Source organism: Pieris rapae, chromosome 19, assembly GCF_905147795.1.
Source record: "Pieris rapae chromosome 19, ilPieRapa1.1, whole genome shotgun sequence".
In the NCBI taxonomy this organism is placed as follows: domain Eukaryota; kingdom Metazoa; phylum Arthropoda; class Insecta; order Lepidoptera; family Pieridae; genus Pieris; species Pieris rapae.
In genome coordinates, this window is record NC_059527.1 from 8,799,243 (window position 1) to 8,820,369 (window position 21,127).

General features: G+C 32.5%; 1 protein-coding gene across 3 annotated transcripts; it reads right to left on the minus strand.

Moving 5' to 3' along the window:
• Window positions 1-1,163: 1,163 nt before the first annotated feature.
• LOC110991931 (ninjurin-A) lies at window positions 1,164-15,772 on the minus strand. 3 transcript variants are annotated; one of them, XM_022257528.2, is made up of 7 exons: window positions 15,527-15,772; window positions 7,880-7,964; window positions 5,902-6,009; window positions 5,037-5,108; window positions 2,162-2,229; window positions 1,722-1,895; window positions 1,164-1,502 (listed from the first exon to the last, which is right to left on the minus strand). In XM_022257528.2, exons 1-7 carry the CDS (start codon window positions 15,668-15,670, stop codon window positions 1,296-1,298), a joined length of 858 nt encoding a protein of 285 aa, XP_022113220.2. In that variant the 5' UTR covers window positions 15,671-15,772; the 3' UTR covers window positions 1,164-1,295. The 3 variants fall into 3 exon arrangements, with proteins under 3 accessions (XP_022113220.2, XP_022113219.2, XP_022113221.2); XM_022257527.2 differs by having other exon boundaries at window positions 4,992-5,108; XM_022257529.2 differs by lacking the exon at window positions 15,527-15,772 and adding an exon at window positions 10,418-10,520 and having other exon boundaries at window positions 4,992-5,108.
• Between the last annotated feature and the right edge of the window lie 5,355 nt (window positions 15,773-21,127).

The window sequence follows — 21,127 nt, forward strand, 5'->3', positions numbered from 1 at the left end:
ACAGTGGTACTATCGATTCGAACCGTCAATCACCTGTCGCTTTTCGTGCGGCTTGATCTCTTGGCATTGCGTAGAAATTTGGGGTCTCTGCATCTTCCACCTCAATTACCATGATGTACAAAAACCACTGTTGGGCCATGGGCAGTATCACTTAACACCAGGTGGGCCTGCTATTATATAAAAAAACCGCGCATGATAATTGGCTGCTACCTCTACCTATTCAATAGAAATTTATCAACATTGCTTTTAATTAAAAATATATCTTTAATAAGCAGAATCGCTTGTCGAAATAAAACAATTTTTTTGTTTTTTTTCCCCATGGCGCAGGCTATAGTCTTTCGTAGAATTTTTCCATTAATTATATATTAGGTTCATTTATGTCTTTCATAAATTTCAATTTCTTTTCAAATCCATGTTTTAACTTTTAAGTTATGTCAAATCGAAATCGTTATCAAGTGGTGTCAAATGTATTATCAGTTGTTTTGTCGGTGGTCAAATCCGGGCAAATATCATAGTATAAAGAAATAAAACAAGTTTACCAATATATACAAATAAATATACTTCAATAAAAATATCTTAAAATTATGTTACATTCAAATTTCAGATTTCTGGTATAAGATCTAGATTTACATGAGATTCCTATTATAACTTATCTTATAGTAAATGCATATAAAACAGTCAAGTATATATTATTGGGTTATTTTGAGCAACATTCTTATGCTTAACTGGATATTATTTTAATAGGGCAACACTAGACATTGTAGCAACAAGATATTTTTTTTGTGACTTTAAAAATTAATTTAATAGTTAAACACTTTCATATTCTACTTAAATAGTTAAGTTTACATACTAAGCGGACATTAGTTAATGGGTTCAACATTAAACCACTGAAAAAGAGCAGATGATTCTAGGTCATTACATTATATCGTCTAGAGATTTCTAGTCCTTTCAAATTATGATAATAGCACCTTAACATAAACTAAACTTATGTATAGTCCAGTGGTAAAAAAATTGATATAAAAGACTTGAGCAACACTCCATTGCTTATTTCGAACTTAAAACTTAAAGGACATTTGAATAATATTCGTAAGATACAAGCTCCGTCTGTTTAACTACTAAAGTTAAGGTGTTATGGGATTAGTGCGTATCTACGATACGCTACAGTGTGTACTAAGTACGTATTCGTTTGGGATACTGGATAAAACCAAACCGAAAAGTTTAAGCTAAAGGTAACTATCCCATTACAAATAGGAAACCAAGATAATAATTAGCAATATGCAATTATTAGGTGAGTACTATCCACCGTTAGTTGAAGCTACCACCACAGATGTCCCTGGAATGCCCGGGGTGGCCACACTAAACGAAGTAATGAACACATTCACTATTGTTATCAGAAATACGCCGAGTACCGTAAAGTTATTAATTTTGTCCGCCTTGCAAATGTCCTTGTCGTCTTTCACGTTGTATCTACTATTCATAATTAGACCAACACCGACAGCGATCTAAAAAAAAATGATATGAATAATATTAATGAGATTAGAAATTAAAACAAAAACATTGCTATTTTTATAAGCCAAACTAAATCACAGACACTGGCAAACCGTGTATTTGTATTAACCGGTAATATTATCGTTTATATAGAATTTATTTAGTATTTCTTTATCATTCATCTCTATTAAAAAGGGTTATTCCGTATTTCGCATAAAATATTATGTACTAACCTGTAAAACAATGCTCATTGCAATAAAAGTGAGACTAGGGTAGTAGTATGGATGCGAAGTTGCAGATTCCAGCACATATCGAAGTTGGTTCGCGTTGGCTGAAAGCAGTGCGAGATCCATCATTCCCTGAGCCAAGTTTTTCTTCTGCTGGTAGGTGTTCACGTCGGGGATAGACTGTAACAAAAAGGTGACGGTTAAGGTCAATGTTTCCCAGGTGGCCCTGATGAATTTATTGGTAGGAGCAGTCCTACCTATTTCTCTTTTGATTCTGGATTCTAAATACGTTACGCATACCCTAGTAGGAATCGCCACTATACTCCACGGCACCAAAAAAAGAAGTTTCTGGGTCAATCCCGGCAAAACAATAATGATTCAAGTAAGAAAGCATAAAACCGATATAATATATGGGAAAATAAACTTAAAAGACACTTTTAACTTACGCCAGGTATCATAGGAGAGCCGGGCCGATCATCAACGTTGAACCTGTAGCCGAAACCGTTAGCGCCATCTGTCCATTATTAAATAGTATATTTCATTACAAGTGCGGAAAGCCTGTCATTGCAACGAGTTCCGACGAATGTCTACCCGAGCCGAGGCGCAGCCGAAGGTGAGGGTTGACAGTCGGGACAAGTTGCAATGACGGTTCCGCACGTGTACTGAACGACTATTTTTAATACAGTTGCGAAAAAATTAAGCAATTTAATTAAACTATTTGCTTTTTTTCTATTCTCTCTACGGAATAAATTCGTTGAACGTAGATATGTAGCGACTTATATGTTTCCGGTAAATTGTTCTCCGAAGCATTTTATGCAATAATACTGCGTTCGGGTGGTATTCATTCAAATAAAATATCGTCGAAATTACTCATTTTGTGCAACAAATAACTCAACTCGAAAGAACATCTTTGGAAAATGGCGCCAACCGCAAAGAATATGAGCAAAGCTTGTTTTTTCTTTTCTTCACCCATTCTGGGTAGGCAAAGGGAACTTGGCCCATACAGCCAATTCTTCAGTAGACTATTTTTATTAAAAGAAAACCAAATATAACTCATTGAATCCAATCATTAAATCTGATATTGAAACAAATAGTAGCTTCTTTTTAAAATATTTGCATGAATCATAAAAACTTCTGTGATTTTTTTTAGTAAAAACTTCATGGTTAGTTTTTTCTTTTTAATATTTTTTTTATTGATATGAAATAAATAAACCTAACCTAACTTATTGAATCCATTTAAAGAAAAACACTTTTTTAAATTTAAAATTATGTACAAATAATTATAAGTTTAAATATAATAATACATAACTATAATCCGTTAAAAAAGTGTTTTTCTTTAAATGTGTAAAAGTTATGTAAATAAAAGACAATACTATTATTGAATCCAATTATTATAATATTTAGAAATCATATATCATAAAAACTTCTATGAATCTTTTGAATAAAACCTTCGTGGTTTGTTTTTTTCTTTTTAATACACATTGTTTTGACAGTTGGCAAAGAAAACGCACGAGTGCGGGAATGGCAAAGAAAAAGCACGAGTGTGTAATAGCCCACTTTCCGAACGCTATACTTCCCTGCAATATGCCACTTTTTGAGCAACTGTATTAAAAAAATATTATTAGTAACAGAAGATGTATTTGTGATAAGCCCGGTTACGTGTAGCTTATGTTCTGAAACAGTAATACTTCTATTGATTAGTTTACCCATTCTTTTGTCTCATTGTACCATAATCAGTTATTAATTTATGTAAGGTTTTACAAGTACTTTTTCTTATAGCAGTGTATAAATTAAACTATATCAGCCGTTAACTATCTCGCCGTTTTGTTAGCAATTTCTACGTAGTTCACTTAATATCTGTAGAGCTAATGTCGCTTTGGGATCCCGCTACCTACAGAGTATCGTACAGATCCTTTCTTTCTCCGCCTGTATTTAGGCGCAATCAGACAGCGATTTGTGCTTTAGTGGATCTCATCTTTATATATATAAACCTAGTGTGTTTGTGCTGTCTAAAATAGCTGGACCGATTTTGATGAATTATTTTGTCTGTGCAACCAAGGACAACGTATGTCGGGATGGCTAGTTTCGTATATTATTAAAGTTGTTAATAATTCGAAAGTGATATACTTTATGTTGCAGGCCGCTATTTACGCCTGCCGCATATAACCCCTTGATACGTACAGTCTTAATGGATATAAATTATGTTAATATAAACTTACTGTAACATTTTCAACTTGCCAATGTTTTAATTATTCTTGAATTAATTGAATGAAAATATAACAATGAGATATGCCTACATTGAACAGAGCCAAGTAATCGATTACTTATGCACACTTCCTCATTAAAATGCACCTATTTGATGATTATCAATTCAATACGATGAATCAGACCCTTTGTAAAAGATTAGTTGCTTTATAAAATTTATATAGAAATTCAAAGACTTGCAAATTTAAGGGCTACGTTTGTTTTTAACTTCTCCGCTATAATACATACATTATATTTTTGGTTTAGTGACATAATTATTAACGACATAGCTAGTAAGAAAATGATTGACAAAGACAAACTTACGTAATAAAAATAGCTCAAAGTTAAATTATAAATTGCATATAAAATATAAAATTATCCTTCATAAATAAATTGATTAAGATAAATTATAATAACAACATGCACATAACAAGATGATTCTTGTGAATAATAAAAAATGAATAATCGTGCTCATCATGCGTAGTATGTTATGGTGTATGCACAATATACTTTATTAATAAATATTTCCCTGTAATTCAGAGCCAGCCAAAACCAAAAATCGTGCATAGGTGAAAAGAATTATAGAAATTATATCACTTAACATGCAAATACCTAATAACCGCCTTATTATAGAACGTAAACTAAGCCATGTTCATTACATGGTAAGATTGGTTACCATGTTAGATAAATGGTTATCCTGGTGAAGTTTAGTCGACGTTTTATAATAAAATCCATAGATAATATATAAAGCATATACTTTGCCCAACTATCCGTGAACTATTTGCCTTTCAGATGACTTTCGGTTTTTTTTTAATTTTTCCGAAACGTGAGAATTCTAATATTCATTATTGCAGTGTCCATTGTTGAAAATAAGCATCAGATATTTAATTTGAAAAATAATTTATATAATTTGTGAGAAAATTTTAACCGCTCTAATCACATTCATTTTAAACTGAATGAATCAATAATATTTAAAAGTATTTTAGTAGACTTTTGTCTATCCTGTGTTTAGTGTGAGTGCATGCCAATCACCGTAAGGATAGTCAGGCTCGTCGGCGTCTGGATAAGGCCATTTACCGTCGACTGTACCGACGCCGTCTTCGCGCGTCGAGTGGTCGGATCCATCGTGCTCAGGCTTTTCGCTATCGTCTGTAATTTTTAGAACATGGATTGTTAGTTTTAATAAAAGTATTCTTATCTATTTACTATATAGTACTATGCTTTTTTTACTATATAGCATAAAGCAGGGCTGACGCTTACTAAAATTACGACTTCTATTATATATTAAACGAGTGTGTGCATAAAAATACCTTTCATTTTTATAATATTCTCCTCCTTTTCCAATGGGTTTCTAATATAGGGTCTATAATATCAGAGACTATAAATACATCTGTATATTTTATTTAACGTTAAGAAATGCCATTTTAGGTGGTCTAAATATAAATGATTTGATATTAGATATATTTATTACGAATAGATACTATTTAAATTACTTCAACAATTAATAATTTACTCCTAAACAACCCAAGTATCAGAATTTGCGGTCAAGAACGCATAAATAGGCTATGTGCCACATCCTGTTTTTACTGATAACTAAATTGTAAATAGTGATATTACAAAGTTTTATTTGTTTTACGATATAAACAAAAATATATAAATTTTTCAAAAAATGCAACAAATTATAATGATAATAACATTAATCCATTACATTTTAATACATAACATGTACTTACTGTCTCAGGGGTCTGTTACAAAATAAAATATTATTATTATGTGGGATTGCAAGCTCAACGTAAGTATTTTAAATTACTGAAATAATACAATTAATTCAATAATTATTTCTGATAGTTTTAAAACCTATTCTAACAAAATTTATGATGGAACTTCATCAATTTTTATTTTTAATATTGAATGGGTCTACTGAAAATAAAAAGTAATTTACGTTTGTCGTGCGGCTCCAGTTTGTCTCCAGGTTCCAAAAGTCCATCATCAATGCCCGGGTATGGAGTAGCGTCTACGTGGGGAATATCCAAGTCGTCTATCTCTGGACCTTAAAGTAAAATAAACAGCATTCAGTCTAGGCCATAACATTATAGATCTCTTCCAGGCAACCACTGTGAAAATAAGAAAAATAAATAAATAAAATTAAATGAGGCAAGCAAGAAGTGCAGAAACACATAATACATAAAGTTATTCAGACAAAACTAAAAATAGTCACTAAAAAAACAAAAACAAACCTAAAAATTACACAATATAATAAAGAAAAAGTGCACATGAATAACGATAATTTTGGATCAGTCTCACATGGGTTGGTACGAAAATTAGGGATACGGTGTGAACAGGTAATGTAAAGTAGAGATTTAAAGCAAGATAGAGAAGGAGGGGAGCGAATAGTACCAGAAGTGAATTCCATAGCCTCCCTGCCTCAGACCTTAATGGATTCGCCAAGAACAATGCCTTATGATACCGTCTAGTTTACTGCATTTGTAATTAATACTCCTCTAAACGCTAATTTATTTATTTATATAAAGAACTTTCTTATCTTTTATTAAGATAATCAAGATGGATCACAACTGCAAAAGATTAGGTGGAGGAAAATGTAACCTTCTAAGATGTTGATTAGTTTAGAACTCTGCCTGCACACCTATTTTGCCCAAAAAGTCGATCGTCAGGTACAGAAAGCTGATCTTCATGCCTATTATGAAAACAAATGATCACGATATAGATGCACGAATCTGGCTTACTTAGACCAAAGAAGTTGTATCGTCGCCGGTAGATTTTGGTAATATTAAGACTACGTTTTCCTCTTGGCGTTCTCATTGTGAGTGCCAAATGTCGTTCACACTAATCAAGCAGTGAGTGTTTAGTAAAAGATCTAAATATAACAAGATAAATCATCTCGTTTCATATGAGGTATACATTTTAGGTATTTAAATTATTTAATTCCTTTTTCCTTCACCGATTTCTCCAACAATTTGTTCTATCTATGAAATAAGTATATTATTGGATAATTAATATAAAACGACTCTAAAAAGTTTTAACTGGGGCTTTATTTAAAACAGTTTTATCTATGAAGGAAAATTTTGTCTGTTTTTCAACTTGTCATTTGCATGTCAGAACTAACATTGGTTTTGCGCTCCGCATTTTTATGAATGGCGTTCAGATTAACTAAAGTTCTCTTAAGTGACAACCTGGCCTTGAGAAAGTGGTGTTACAACTTGGCTGGGTTCAACAGGTATGGTTTAATGCGAGACGACTGTTTGTATGAAACCGATGACGTCATCGAAGCTATGCGACGCCTGCCATCCGAAGTCCTGGATGAACGGACCTTTAGGATGCTGAGAACAGCGCAATATTCGGGAATGAAGAGGTTGCTGCCGAAAGATCAGTGGACCAAGTTTGAGGAAGACATACTGTACCTCACCCCGATAGTTGACCAGGTGATTCGAGAGAGGCTTGAAAGGGAGAAATGGGAAGAGGAATATTAATTTACCGCTTTATATAAATGGCCGACAATAAATGAGTTTTTTCTTCTTACCGTATTTCCCTCTTGTTCTGTTTATTAAAAGTCTTTATTCGTGTGTGGTTTTTATTCGTAAAACCCAGTGGCGATACAAGCTTTTATAGATTACACCCGCAGATTTAATCCGATTCTTCGATAATTTATATAAAAAGCCTTCTGTGTTAGACTAATATTGTTATTTTTGAGTCTAAAACATGCCCATGTCCTCACGATGATGACCTTAACCGTACGAACAAAAATTTTTTGGGAACATATGAAGTTAATCCGCACAGCTGTGATTCGTACCCACGACCCTAGAGTTCAAAGTCTGAACACGCTTAGGTCGTCTCTCCTATTCCTCTAGAATGATTAGAATGTTGTTCCTGGAACTTAATATCTATTGAAATATTTAATCTACCTGCAAGAGGTGGTGATTGTGGTTGTTTGTCTGGTTCAAGTAGAGGCTGTGTTTGATGAGAACCTTCTGTTTCATGCTTCTTGTCCTGTTTAAAGAAACGATAATTATAATATAATCACACAATAATTTGACATATATTTCTATAAATGTCGATTGAATTTTAGTAAAATCTAAAATTATAGCCCTTAATATTATGTGTATGTTAAACTTGATTTTAACTTGACAATGGTATAAGGCTGCAACGGAACCTGAGAACTGAAAATAATAAATACTAGAAGACAATTAGGTTATTTTAGAATTTTCACACTCAAAATTCTGGGTCCTAATACTCCACAGAAACTTATTTTACATATGTGTAACAAATACCAAACTACTGTTTCCTAAACAAACAAAAATGCCTTTCTAAACCATCACCTAGCTGCGGTCAAAAAGCCCTGTTGTCATGGGTCAGTTATTAGGCCTTCAATTTTTATCATGACACATTCACAGGATTTACCCGACCACTTCCAATGATTCATTACTCTGGGTTATTGTTCGTAAACTGTTATTAAGTTATTACTTGAGTAAAACAGCTTACCGCAATAATTGTTATTGTATTGCTAATTCGACGTTTCATCTAGTGAGATATTAATTAATAAATATCGTATTTGTACTAAATAACGTAATTGTCGGGTAGATAGATCAATATGCATTTTATATTTATTTATTCAAGTTCACCACATCAAACATAATATACAGCATATGTTACAAGGTAACTTATCTAAAATCAGTAAGTTATGATAATCACAAATGTTACTAAAAATTAAAATATTACTTTCAATTTAAAATTTTTACCAGTATATTTTTTATATGATCAGCCCACGACCGTATATGGCAAGCTCTGGATAAGTAGTGTTTATTTTGTTATATTCGAGAAGAATTCGTGGATTGGTTTTTCGAGACGGAAAGTCGAAAATTCCGATTTTGCCTTAGGAATAAGAAATGACAATGTTAATGCCCTGTAAAAGATTACTGTTCTGTAGGTGACCATTTAACAAGAACGTTACACCGACTAGAGTTCTCTGATCGTACAGTGACTGTGAGTGCTGGGTAGGGTTGAAGTTTTAGTAATAGACTATAAATGAATGGACACTAAATTTTTGCATTAGTTCGAAAATTGCATTGAGAATTGTTTTTGCATTTCTGAATGTTTTTAAAACTTTTGGACGAATTATTGTGTTTCATATATTATGAGAGTATAATTAAAACGTATATATACGAGTGATATACACGTCGCCATTAGCCGTCTCAATTTTAGTCAACTGTGTTCATTCTAACATACACTGCCTTTTAATTGTAATTGATTTGATAGCCGTCATTATCGCAATAATGATTAGTAGAGACAATATTTTAAATTAGGGACTTGTAAAAAAACAACTATATCAAGATTATCAAGTTCAGCGATTCCATTTTTTATGTTTGTAATGTAAAATTTTCGTCTGTAGTTAAAAGAAAACTTCGGAAAAACCGCAAGTATTTATGCTATAAAAAGTTTATGTTGCGTTTTTCCTCTAATTATTATTTATTACAAGCGTTAAACAAAATTGTGGCAATTTTTATTTCTCGTTCCTGTTGTTATAATCGTTTAGAGTAATTTCCTAAGAACTTGCAACATTGTGTTAAAAAAATGCGAAATATACAATAATGGATCGATGGTAACCTAGCGACTTTACGTCTACTTTACGTGTGGGGTCGTGCGTTTCAACCGCAGCTGCACCAATGGGATATTCTCCTACGAAATCAGAAAAGAGATAAAATAATTTCATCTGGTGCAGCATCTATATAGAAATATTAATCAACTTTCAGCAGGATTCTACTTCTTTAAAACAATTTCGCGCCACATTCAAGATGCCACATAATTTAGGTCACCCAAAAAACTGCCTTCATTATTAGCATAACTTACTAATAGTAATTCCCTACAATTATATATTTTAGCAAAAAATTTGTTTTTATGTGATGAGCAAATAAATATTCTTTCATTTATAACACAATAAATGTATGACGACACAGTATGACTGACGACTTTACTATATATAACGTCAGTGATCTTAAAGATACAATCATTTTAATGTTATTTCCTATTTATAGGCAACACGCGTTCAATGGTAACTGCTGTGGAATGTAACTTATGATTGGCTGCGTTTGCGGAAATATGTTATAGAAAGGGATTTCATGATGTATAAAGTATATAGGCTTAAGACAATGAAGTAATTTGCGATCAAAAATGTTGTTATTCATTTAATAAATAATTCAACAGATTAACTCAATTATTTCAATCCTCGAAAATTTTATTTATAAACACTTCTTCGTATCAACATAATTAAATCAATAGGAAAGCAACTGGGGGTTTTACGTTAATATTTCGTTATTATAAATAAAGTATCACAGAGACGTCTTAAATGAAGTACACAGAACTATCACAGATTAAATACAACTTCACTTAGTTTTCTTCGGAACACTAATTCACAATTTTCTATGAACTGATTTATAAAAACTTACAAACATTTCAACTACTCGATAATCCGTCCGTCGAGCCATGGCAAAAACACGATTATCCGTCCCTTCTGACTATCTGCGACTGACGCGTTTATGACTATGACTGAGAATCAAGGCCAAGGCAAAGTAATTAGTGTCATACCTATTAGGCAACTAAAATATATATCTGGCACGCGAAAATCAAATATTGAATTGTCGAAGAATGCATTTAAATAGGACACGGAAACTACGTTTATTATCTAGAGGTTTAAGAATATAAAACAATATTTTAGGTCCTTACATATGAAATGCGATTTGTATGTACCATTTCTATTTATGCATTTCTGCCATCTTATTTATTTATTTAATTATAAGTAATCTAACAGCTTATACTTATACATAATATAAGACAAACACTAAGGCAATACAGAAAGCCAAAATAGATTACATCGATAAACAATATATGTAGTGGAATGAACCCTTTACAAAAAATAACGGTTCACACGGGAATCAATAAAATCTTTGAAGGCGGTTTCGACTGCGCCATCAGAGTTGAAGAAGTTATCCAAATTTCGAAGAAAATAGTATATCTGTTGACGCAAAGTTCAAGGAGTACGGTGGTTTATGAGCTTTAATTAGAATGTCTAAGAAATCCACCAGGTAGCAGTCTGTTTTGAGACACCGCCGCCATATAATAAATCCTTCCAGCCGTTTCTGCAGCACTGGTGCCACGGGAAAATGTAATGTATCACGATGTTCTAAAAGCAAATGCACGAGTAAAAAGCTATTAAAATTAAATTTGGAATTTCTAACCAAATAGGAGATATTTGAGGTCAAAGTGGCCAAAACGCCAATTTCATATGTAATTACCTAATACTATATATTCCTAAACTGAAACGTACATATGACGTTTAATGGCGGTGCTGGGTTCTATTGAATTAATCCTCGTTTTGGGTTGGAAGAAAGAGGAAGCACACGCCGATATATATGATAACGAAACAGACACAGAATTCTTGCTGCCTTTTTTTATAGAAAGGGGGTAAACGGGCAGGAGGCCGGATGAAAACTTTTAATGCCAGAGGGTCCGCTAGTGCAATGCCGGCCTTTCAAGAGTTGTAAAGTCTTTTCTTGAGCCAGAGCCTCATTGATTGTTTTGAAATATTCAATTTTGACTAATCGTGATAAATACTAGTCCAATCTGTATTTCGTTTTTCTTTAAAGATAATATTGCTTAGACAAAAGCAGTAAATGATTTATTGAATAGTAATATAGTATAGTAATAGTTTATACAAGAGGTTTGTCAAATAATTTTAATATTCATGTTTCAATGTAAGTATAGTGTGTGGCTCTTAGAAATACACGTAATTACAGAAGCTATTCACATATGTGATAATAGATCGAAATGAAGGCTTCTAAAATCATAGCTCACTGGAGATTTACAAGGTAAACAGTTCGAAGGCCATTTGCAAGGTCACGTTGATTGACTCATAGGGGTCAATAAACTTATTTCGTCTGGTTCTAAGTAATTGCGAAAATAATTATCCAATTTAAAGTCCCAATTTGGTTCCGTTATGCCTCATAAGTGGCCATGCCAGTCTAATTAAAAAATGCGGCTTATTATTGCAGTAGGAAATATCTTTGCAATATATCAACCAAGTGATCAGGCAGGATTGTGACCGAGGAGCTAAGCAGCAGGAAAGTGTCAAATGTTCCCTTTCCTAAAAAGGGACTTTCGTAACATAAACTAGGTCTGGTGGGTTACCGATTAGGCGTCTTCCGGGAATATTGGGAAGTGAAGAATAGTCTTGATTTAAAGACATTGTTTAAAAATATGGTGGTAAATTAATAGGGTACTGAGAAAATTTTAATTTGGATTGTTTCGTCTACTTTTAGGTTAATTTATTTCTTTTCTCCTAAACCTTTATCCACCAAATAGATTTTTAAAAACGTAAAAAATGTATTAACCTTGGCCTCGCGTCAATTCGAGTATATGTGACGTTTATTTTCTATTTATATAAAACATAACATTCAAACAACGTAAAACAATACTGTGAATATGTTTCGAAGATATAAACGCTGAAGCTGGGAACATTAAGAACGCCAAATGTCCGAAAAAATTAAAAAGTGTAGGCGAAGGACAATGATTGTTCGCAAATGCACAAAAAATAACACAGCCTTTGATTAAATGAATGATACCTAAAAAGCACTTTTGATTACGTCATCTTAACATACACAGACAGAGGAAAGTTGTGTAATATTTAATGGTATAAAAAGTGAAGTCCCGGAATCTCCAGTCCATCCAGCACGCTTTTATATATACATTCGCTGAATTATTATTTTAAAAACACATCCGGGGTTTATTAAACAGCTAAAAGTACATCAGACTATATTTCGCAACGTAAATCGCGAATACCCAGAGATTGTTTATGTAAACCAGAAGATTTGTTGGTGACGTGTAGTTTTAGTGGTTTACGTTTCATGGAAATACATCAGGGAAACTTTTGTTTGGGTAAAGTCAATCTAACTAAAAAAAGAACATTAATGAGCTTCATATGGAGTCTGTACGCCTGTTCTTCATAACATAGAAAGGGTTAAAAAATTAGTATTTCTATATATCTAGATATATGTATAAAGAAAAATAAAACAACAAAAAGCAAATATAGTTTCAATTTTCTTAATGATATATTTTTCATTAATAAAATCCCCGAGGCTCATTTATCTGTGCCTTTTAATAAATTTAAGAAATTATGTATAAAGTTAACAATTGTCTCGTAGATAAAAGGGCCTGGGACTAGTGCTAGACAGGCTACTTCTTTTTGCGATATTTGTTTTAAAATAAATGTTTTTTGATGATTTGCCATTTAAAAGAGTACCGAGAGTTTTTTACGCCGCCTTTTTCTCTCGGCCTACATTTCTACTTATTACTAACTTCTCTTCTTTGCCGATGAGTATATTCCAAAATAAACATATTTTATGTTAGTAAAAGACATTAGTAGTTTATTGAGAAGAGCAGTGACCCCACCATATAGTGTTTTGAGCCGTCTTTTCCTCATATATATATAATAATATGTACAGATCCTATTGTGTCTTATTATTATGTACATTTAATACAACTTCCTTACATATTAACACGGCTTTAGATTTTGTTTTTATTACACATGTTGCTACTAAAATTTAATTGATCACGTTTTAAGTTGTCATTACTTTGAGTATTTGCTAAATAAAACACGATTATTAGCTTTACTTTACATTTTTTTTATCACTAACCTATTTCTTACGCACGATATACGAATATCTTCATACAAACGAAGTAATAAAAATAAAAGCAATGCTGTTTAAATTTATTTAAGAAACTTTTACCTTGATGTATATTAGAGTTTTTTTATACTGTGAACTTCTCTATAAACATCGCATTTCAAACTCAAACTCAAAATATATTTATTTATATAGGTAAGCAAGTACACGTTATGAACGTCAAAAAAAATTAAATTAATTGTAAATTTACATTTACTACCAGTACGTACTTCAAGGGCGTAGAGTGGGCAAGAAGTTTAAGGATATATTCACGTTCAAAAGCATGTATATTAGGCAAACGATATATCTAAATTGTCAGCACTAAGGTGTCAAATGGAACCCAGAAATGATCGCATAGAAAATTTGAAAAAAATATTATTATGCCTTGTGAGTAGCAAAACATCGCTGACTGCTATTGCAGAAAAGCTCTCAGAACTTGAGGTTATATATATGTGTATTTAAACTACAATATCTGATTACCTCTGTAACCAGGGAAACCGCACCTTTGTAACTAACCCCACGTTTTAATAACCCATCTTGTTCATGGTTTTAGATTGTCATTAACGCAGGCATGCAATGTTTTAATACTTTAATTTGAAACGAAAAGTGTACTATTAATTCCATTCAATGAACAAAGTATCCATTAATTCAGTTTTTCTCTTTGATTTCTCGTGAGTTATTCAACTTTCTTTCTACTTATTAGCAATTGAATTGTTTTCGTGTTCGCATCGATATTGTAGTTTTATGTGCTTCAATTAGTAATTGATTTATAGATCATAGGAAGTCATAGTTTATTAGTTTAATATAATAAATTATCAAGGCAATCTCTGCAATTGAGACAATGTTATCTTTATACTTTTCTCTCGATATTATCTAACCTTGTTCATTTGATTTTATTAAAACTTTATCTACACGGGCCACGTTATAATGTAAAGTCTAGATTGAGTATAGATACACTGTATTATTTTTTTGCGCAATGGGACCGATTTAACGAAATGTTTCGTGATTTGATGTCCACACGTGACGCCCGGAATCTTTTTAACTTATAGTAAAAATTGCAATATAATATAATATTGGTACTTTATAGTATTGGGTTCGCCCTGGATTTGAACTCAAGACCTGACGATCTGCAATCGATCCTGCTAACTGCGAAACCGCTAAGGCGGTCGTAGGCTTATTAATTATCATATTAACGTTGAAATATTGATAGAATTAAAAGTGTAGTAGTATAAGTGGCAGTCAGAGCCATAATTCTCTACTACAAAAATAAAAAAAAATATAAGGGTTTATAAAATCTTGAATTTTGCAGCATACTTATTAATTATATTATAAACAACTTCCAATTCCTTTTAACATTAAACAAATTTTCAAATTGATGTCTTGCATTCATGAGTTATTAATTTTATTCCATTTAATATTTTAACTTATAAAATTATCTCGTCTCAGTAGTTGCTATACTCCTGATATCGTAGTGAAACAGTCGTCCAAGTATTTGTTTGTATGTAATTATTAATCGGCATTGATAAAATTAATCATATTATATTTTAATTTCTTCCAAATGAGAGCAGCTAAAGGTAAGACTTAACCTTTAGCTTATGTTTTAGTGCTATACAATTAACAGTGGTTAATTGTATAGTTCTATGCAATTAACAGTCCATACATCTTGAGTAGACAAAAAAACAAATTTATTTTTGTTTTAATTAATCAAACAGAAAATAATCAATTCCATTTCACATCCTTTTATTATAAAGTAATACAGTATATCAATGTCAGCTTATTTGGTTTATCAATCTGTTGATCAATGAACTTTGCCGAATTAACTGCGAATTGTAAACTTACTGTATTTTTATTGCTGTTCTTTTCATTTTCAATAATAATATCAGGTCGGGCAGATTTGGGAGATGCTGGTGTACCGAAAACCATCTCCACATCGTTCAAATCAATTTTTGATTTCGGCGCGTCCTTTTGATTGTTATTCTCCATTTTATTCACAATACCACGACACGACACTATCTAATTCTTTAATATAATAAAGAAATATACACATGAACACGTCTGCCTCGTCGCGGGCGTTGAATATAACTAAATAATAAAGCTAAAGTCATCGCACCAGTTAATGAGTGATCTCTAAAAATACCGGTATCTGTGGTGTAAATATATTATGTACACTTGGAAACGACAGTCATCGTAGACGGTATACCCCGAAGAATTGGCATTTCCTATTACGTTTTCTTACATAATTAAATGCTTTCTTGAACCCTGACTGTTCTTTGGTGAAAATCGTATTTGTGGAAGATTATGTCCGAAGACACCATCTTTGGTGGTGACTTTAGTCTCACTTCTTTGGTGCTTGGGTGATATTGTCTTAATAAAAACAGTCAAATATAATTTAGCTAGCAAAATATGGGAAAAAGATTTATTCAAATGTCTTATGAACTTACATACCTCAAAGAAAAAAAAAGAAAAAAGTAATGTTTGATTACATTAACACAAAAAGATATTGTTATACGTAGTTATATTTTTAAAGATATACAATAATAACACCTGTACACAAGAAAACATTTTATATACCTAAGGAGTAATATTGGTAATGGTAGTTGGAGTCATTTTCCAAGGGGTTTAAAACCAGGAAACAATTACTTACACATTACTGCTAATAATGCATGCAAAAATGCATTGCGTCAGTTAAAGTAAGATTATGAACATTTAGAAAACAAGTTATAGGCTGCTAAGGGGAAAACCGACGTGAAACCGGTGCGAAATAAGTTGGAAGTAGTTGTCACAACGTCATATGTGACGTCTGTTACAAGATTTGGTTTATAGAAGTGTATCTACGCATTTATGCACTATACAGCAAGTCAAAAAAGACTTTCTTTTTTTAGTATAGAGGGCAAACGGGTAGGTGGCTGATGTGATGTTAACTGATACCGCCGCCCATGGACACTCATTGCCAGAGGGCTCGCATTTGCGTTGCCTTAAAGGAATTGGTATAGTCTTACCTTACTACCTACTACTACATAATTCATTTTCAGACATATAACTCTAAAACACTAATAGACGTACAATATAAACACAATAAACTGGACATAATGAACGAGTGTGTATTTTTAGGTATAACGATAGATAAATTTTGTAATTGGAAATCACATATTGGAAAATTACAGAACAAAATAGACCGTTTTGTTTTTGTGTTAAAACGACTAAGGGAAACTGTTAACCATGCTGCGGTATTAGCTGCTTATCATGCATATATTGCATCTATAATTAGATATGGAATTATAATTTGGGGAAATTCAGTCGAAGTGAATAGGGTATTTAAGTCCCAAAAAAAATGTATTAGAGCAATTTGTGGAGCAAATTGCATCGATAGTTGCGTGCCTCTATTTAAGAGACTCAAAGTGTTATCTCTTCCATGTATTTATATATTAGAAATGTCCCTGTTCGTACACAGAAATATACATATTTTTAAATCGAATGTAGTAAGTAGTAGACATGGGGAGAAATTGGCTGTGCCAAAAATAAATTTAGAATTATTTCGGAAAAACGCCTTCTGTATGGCAATTAAAATTTACAATAGATTACCGAAAGAACTTAAAGATCTTCCGACAAGAATCTTTAAAAAGCGACTTAGTGCATTACTTTTAGAAAAAACGTACTACTCAATAAACGATTATTTGTGTGAGACATGGTAATTTATATAAATTTAATTATGTATGATAATTGACTTAATTGATATGAATCTGACTAATAATGTAAAATCTAAACTAAGATAAATTTGCGCGCCACTGTGTGTGGCAGAATATGCGAACGACTGACAATTGTACCACCTTGACATTTTATACCATATTCGTGCAATGAATAAATTATTATTATTATTATTATTATACTACTTCACCCTTAGTCAAATTGGTTCGTAAATACTTTAATGGGCAGCTGTGGTGGTGGTGGGTGGCAAAAAGTGCCTTAAAACTCAGATGATGACGGATGGAATTTCGTATTCTGCATCGGATGATGAAACTAATGGTAATGCGGTATAAGATGTAGAGACCCCACACCTCTGCTGAGTTTTGCAGAGGCAAATTTCTTCGTTTATAAGTTTTCTACCACCTAAGTTTAACAGGAACGTTAGGAAATAAATGTAAAAAAAGTTATATATTATGCATACCCACATAAGGTTGTAGCCTTATAATAATAGCACATTACTAAAAATCAAGCTCAAATTAATTGGGGCCCATAACCTGACCATAATAACCATAACCACATACTACGTCGAAACGCAATTTTATACTAAAATATAAAATTGAGGATGTAACTATCAACAAATATAATCTAACATAATTCGAGTGACTAAAGTGACTCTATCCAAAAAGAATACGATTGGCCGAGTGAAAATATTTTCGAACACCCTATAATAAACTAATATTAATATATTAAACTAACATTTTGTTTTTTTAACATTATATGAAGTCATTTATTCATCTTGGAAAGATTTATAAAGTAAAAAATGAAATATCTCTTAATTTACATTTTCAGACACGTTACCAATCAAGCACGCAGAACTGAAGACGTAAACTGGCAGTGAACTCTGCCACACCTTTTAAACGACAAGTATTTTACAGGTTTTGCAGTATTTTAAGTAGCTGCAACCATTAAACCTTGCTCACAAATACATGGAATAAATGACAATTTTTAACAAAAACTGAATTTTTGATTTCCAATATTAGAACACACAAAAGTTATTGGAAATTTAAGTGGCATACAAATAAGTCCTCAAGATAAGTATAAAGTACTCATTATTGTGTTAATAAGAGAGTTATTTAGAATTTTTAACTAAATTTTAATTTTCAGGGAATTCTAGAGCAATTTAAAATAAGGAAAGCCGTGTTTGCGTGCCTGATAGTGCTTATTATACTACAAGTTCCAACCTCACTGGAAGTTAAATGTTTTTGTATTTGAATACTATTGTTTTTTTTCAATCTAATGTATGTACCAACGTATCGTTTTATCCAATATCTTTTATATATAATTTGTCGGTGTAATGGCGCTATCAGCTACCATCGTCATTAATATGTACCAAAATCAACGTCAAATTAGTTAATTGTTGGCTTATTTAATTTGTCAATGTTACTAGATCTAGAAATTGGCAACTCTACATTGCTCGATAATAATAATTATTACTTTTAATATTATTATTATTTTTCATAGTAATTTATCATAACTTCGTTCCTAGAACTGACTATAGTCAATTCGGGTTCGGTGGTGCAACGAGAACGAAACGAATTGGTACACGAAACTTGTTTATGGCAAATTCGGGTTGTTATAATTAATACAGGCAGAGGTTGTATCGGATCTCTTGTGAAAATCAGATTAAGGTAAAAAATCACCTTCACCGGGGAAGGCGTAGACCTTTATTTCGTACTTCACTCACTCCCGTCCTGTTTTTAGGGTCATTGCCCTCGATGGCACAAGCTGAGGGCCGACTCGCAGGAGACTCTCTGGCACTAGTCCGATTCCGTTCGAGGATTGCTCGGCAAAACGGCTTGAGCTCATCTGTAAAGGCTTAAGCCAACAGCGAGATTCCATTTTAAAAAATGCGGCCCTCCGTTCGATTGAGCCGAACTAGGCAGAAGCCTTTAAAAAGTAGACTCTTACGTCGAAATGAAACGGCCAACAAACCAATTTAGTTAATATACCGACGTCATTAACTTCATTAATTGATCTGGAGGGCCAATTTCGTTAATTCAGGTCGTGTTTCCGAAACATTGTTTGAAACATTTGTCAACAATCGGTCTCTGTGTCTGTCTCCTCCGTCCTTCCTGTCGTTAGACGACAATATTCCTATCGTTTATAGTCATTTCCTACCTCTGACTGCCTACGTGTATCTTCCTGCACCACTATTTAGGTGCTTCCCTCGTTCCTCGATTGTGTCACTACTCAATCAGTCATATAGAATATAGTAGTCAGTCATTAAGTAGAATATAGTAGTAATAGTAATAGGCAATATTTTCCTTTTTATACGTAGCTATAACACGAAGCATTTTTCTTACTTCTGCATCTATTATAAACAATAGGGGGGCTGGTTCCCCTCCTTTATTGAGAATCTGAAAGGCTGTGCGATATAATAAAGTATTTGCATCCGAATATCTTATTGAGAATTTTTCTTATAGACATCTTTCGCGCCTTACATTAAATATCATTCATACGCATACATTGTTGCTAATAAGAATTTACAAATAATATATAATAAAGCAAATAACGTATAAATATAATAATTTATATATATTAATCTCAATATTTTGCTATGAATATATAAATGAGGTTTTTCAGTAGGTACATTAAGGAAAACCAAAACTTTTATTAAACATTATCGGTACTTTTCAATTATATTTTAATATTTTCCTTATACAAGTCTTAGTTGTGTTTTTATGACATTTAAAAGCGCCTAAAAGTTTCGGTTAACAAAACTTTGTACATTAAGTTTTCAGTAATAATTGTACCTCGGACTAACCTCTTTATATGTATTATTATTATCTTCATTAACAAGCCTCAGTGGAAAGTGGTGAGTCATGTATTTACCTGCCTATATAAAAAAATTATAGAAATATGCAGAAATGCTCAAACAGGACATTGGTTTAATTTAGGTCAAAAATACTTCAATACCTTTTCAAAGTTATTTATTTACAAAAGGTTAGTTGGGTTAAAAGTTACGAATCACAAAATAAAGGTACCCAGAATGTTAAGTTATAGTTATAAAATCAGAAGAACTTATTTGTTTTAATATGACGATGGTGACGATTTCAAATACGAATGAAACTTTTGGCACAGTTTTGAGTCCCACAGTTCATTTCGGGGACATCGGGACTCGTAATTTGAAATAGGCATAGTCCTATCGATGTCTAGTCACGTTACCTATGCCCCGTTAGGTAATAGGACTGCATGCAACAACTTGAAAAGCCTGATTAGTACATATGAAATTGCAGTTTTGTATAGGAGGAGCAATTTTTTTTTTAAATAGAATATAGCGTACCCATTTATAAAAGGGAGGCAGGGCGCTTGCAAGGGCTCTGGCAGTGCAAGTGTCCATGGGCGGCGGTGTCATTTAACGTCAGGTGACGCTCCTGCCCGTCTGCCTCCTCCTCCTTTGTACCACTAAAAACACTTCAAACCATTCGGACAGAAATTATTTAAATGTCTATAACGATAAAGAGTTTTTATTATGCCAAATTAAACATCTGACAAGAAGAATGTCACGTTATGTTAAAATTGCATCCATCAGTGTGCCTATTAAAAGTAAATGAGTGTATTTACACGAAACCGAAATACAAAATTCAACAAAATATTAGTCAGTGGAGTGACGCATAAACCAATGACTCTAAGTACAAACCGTTTACCTACTGATAAAATCATATCACCGCCATTATTTTTTATTCAGTCAATATT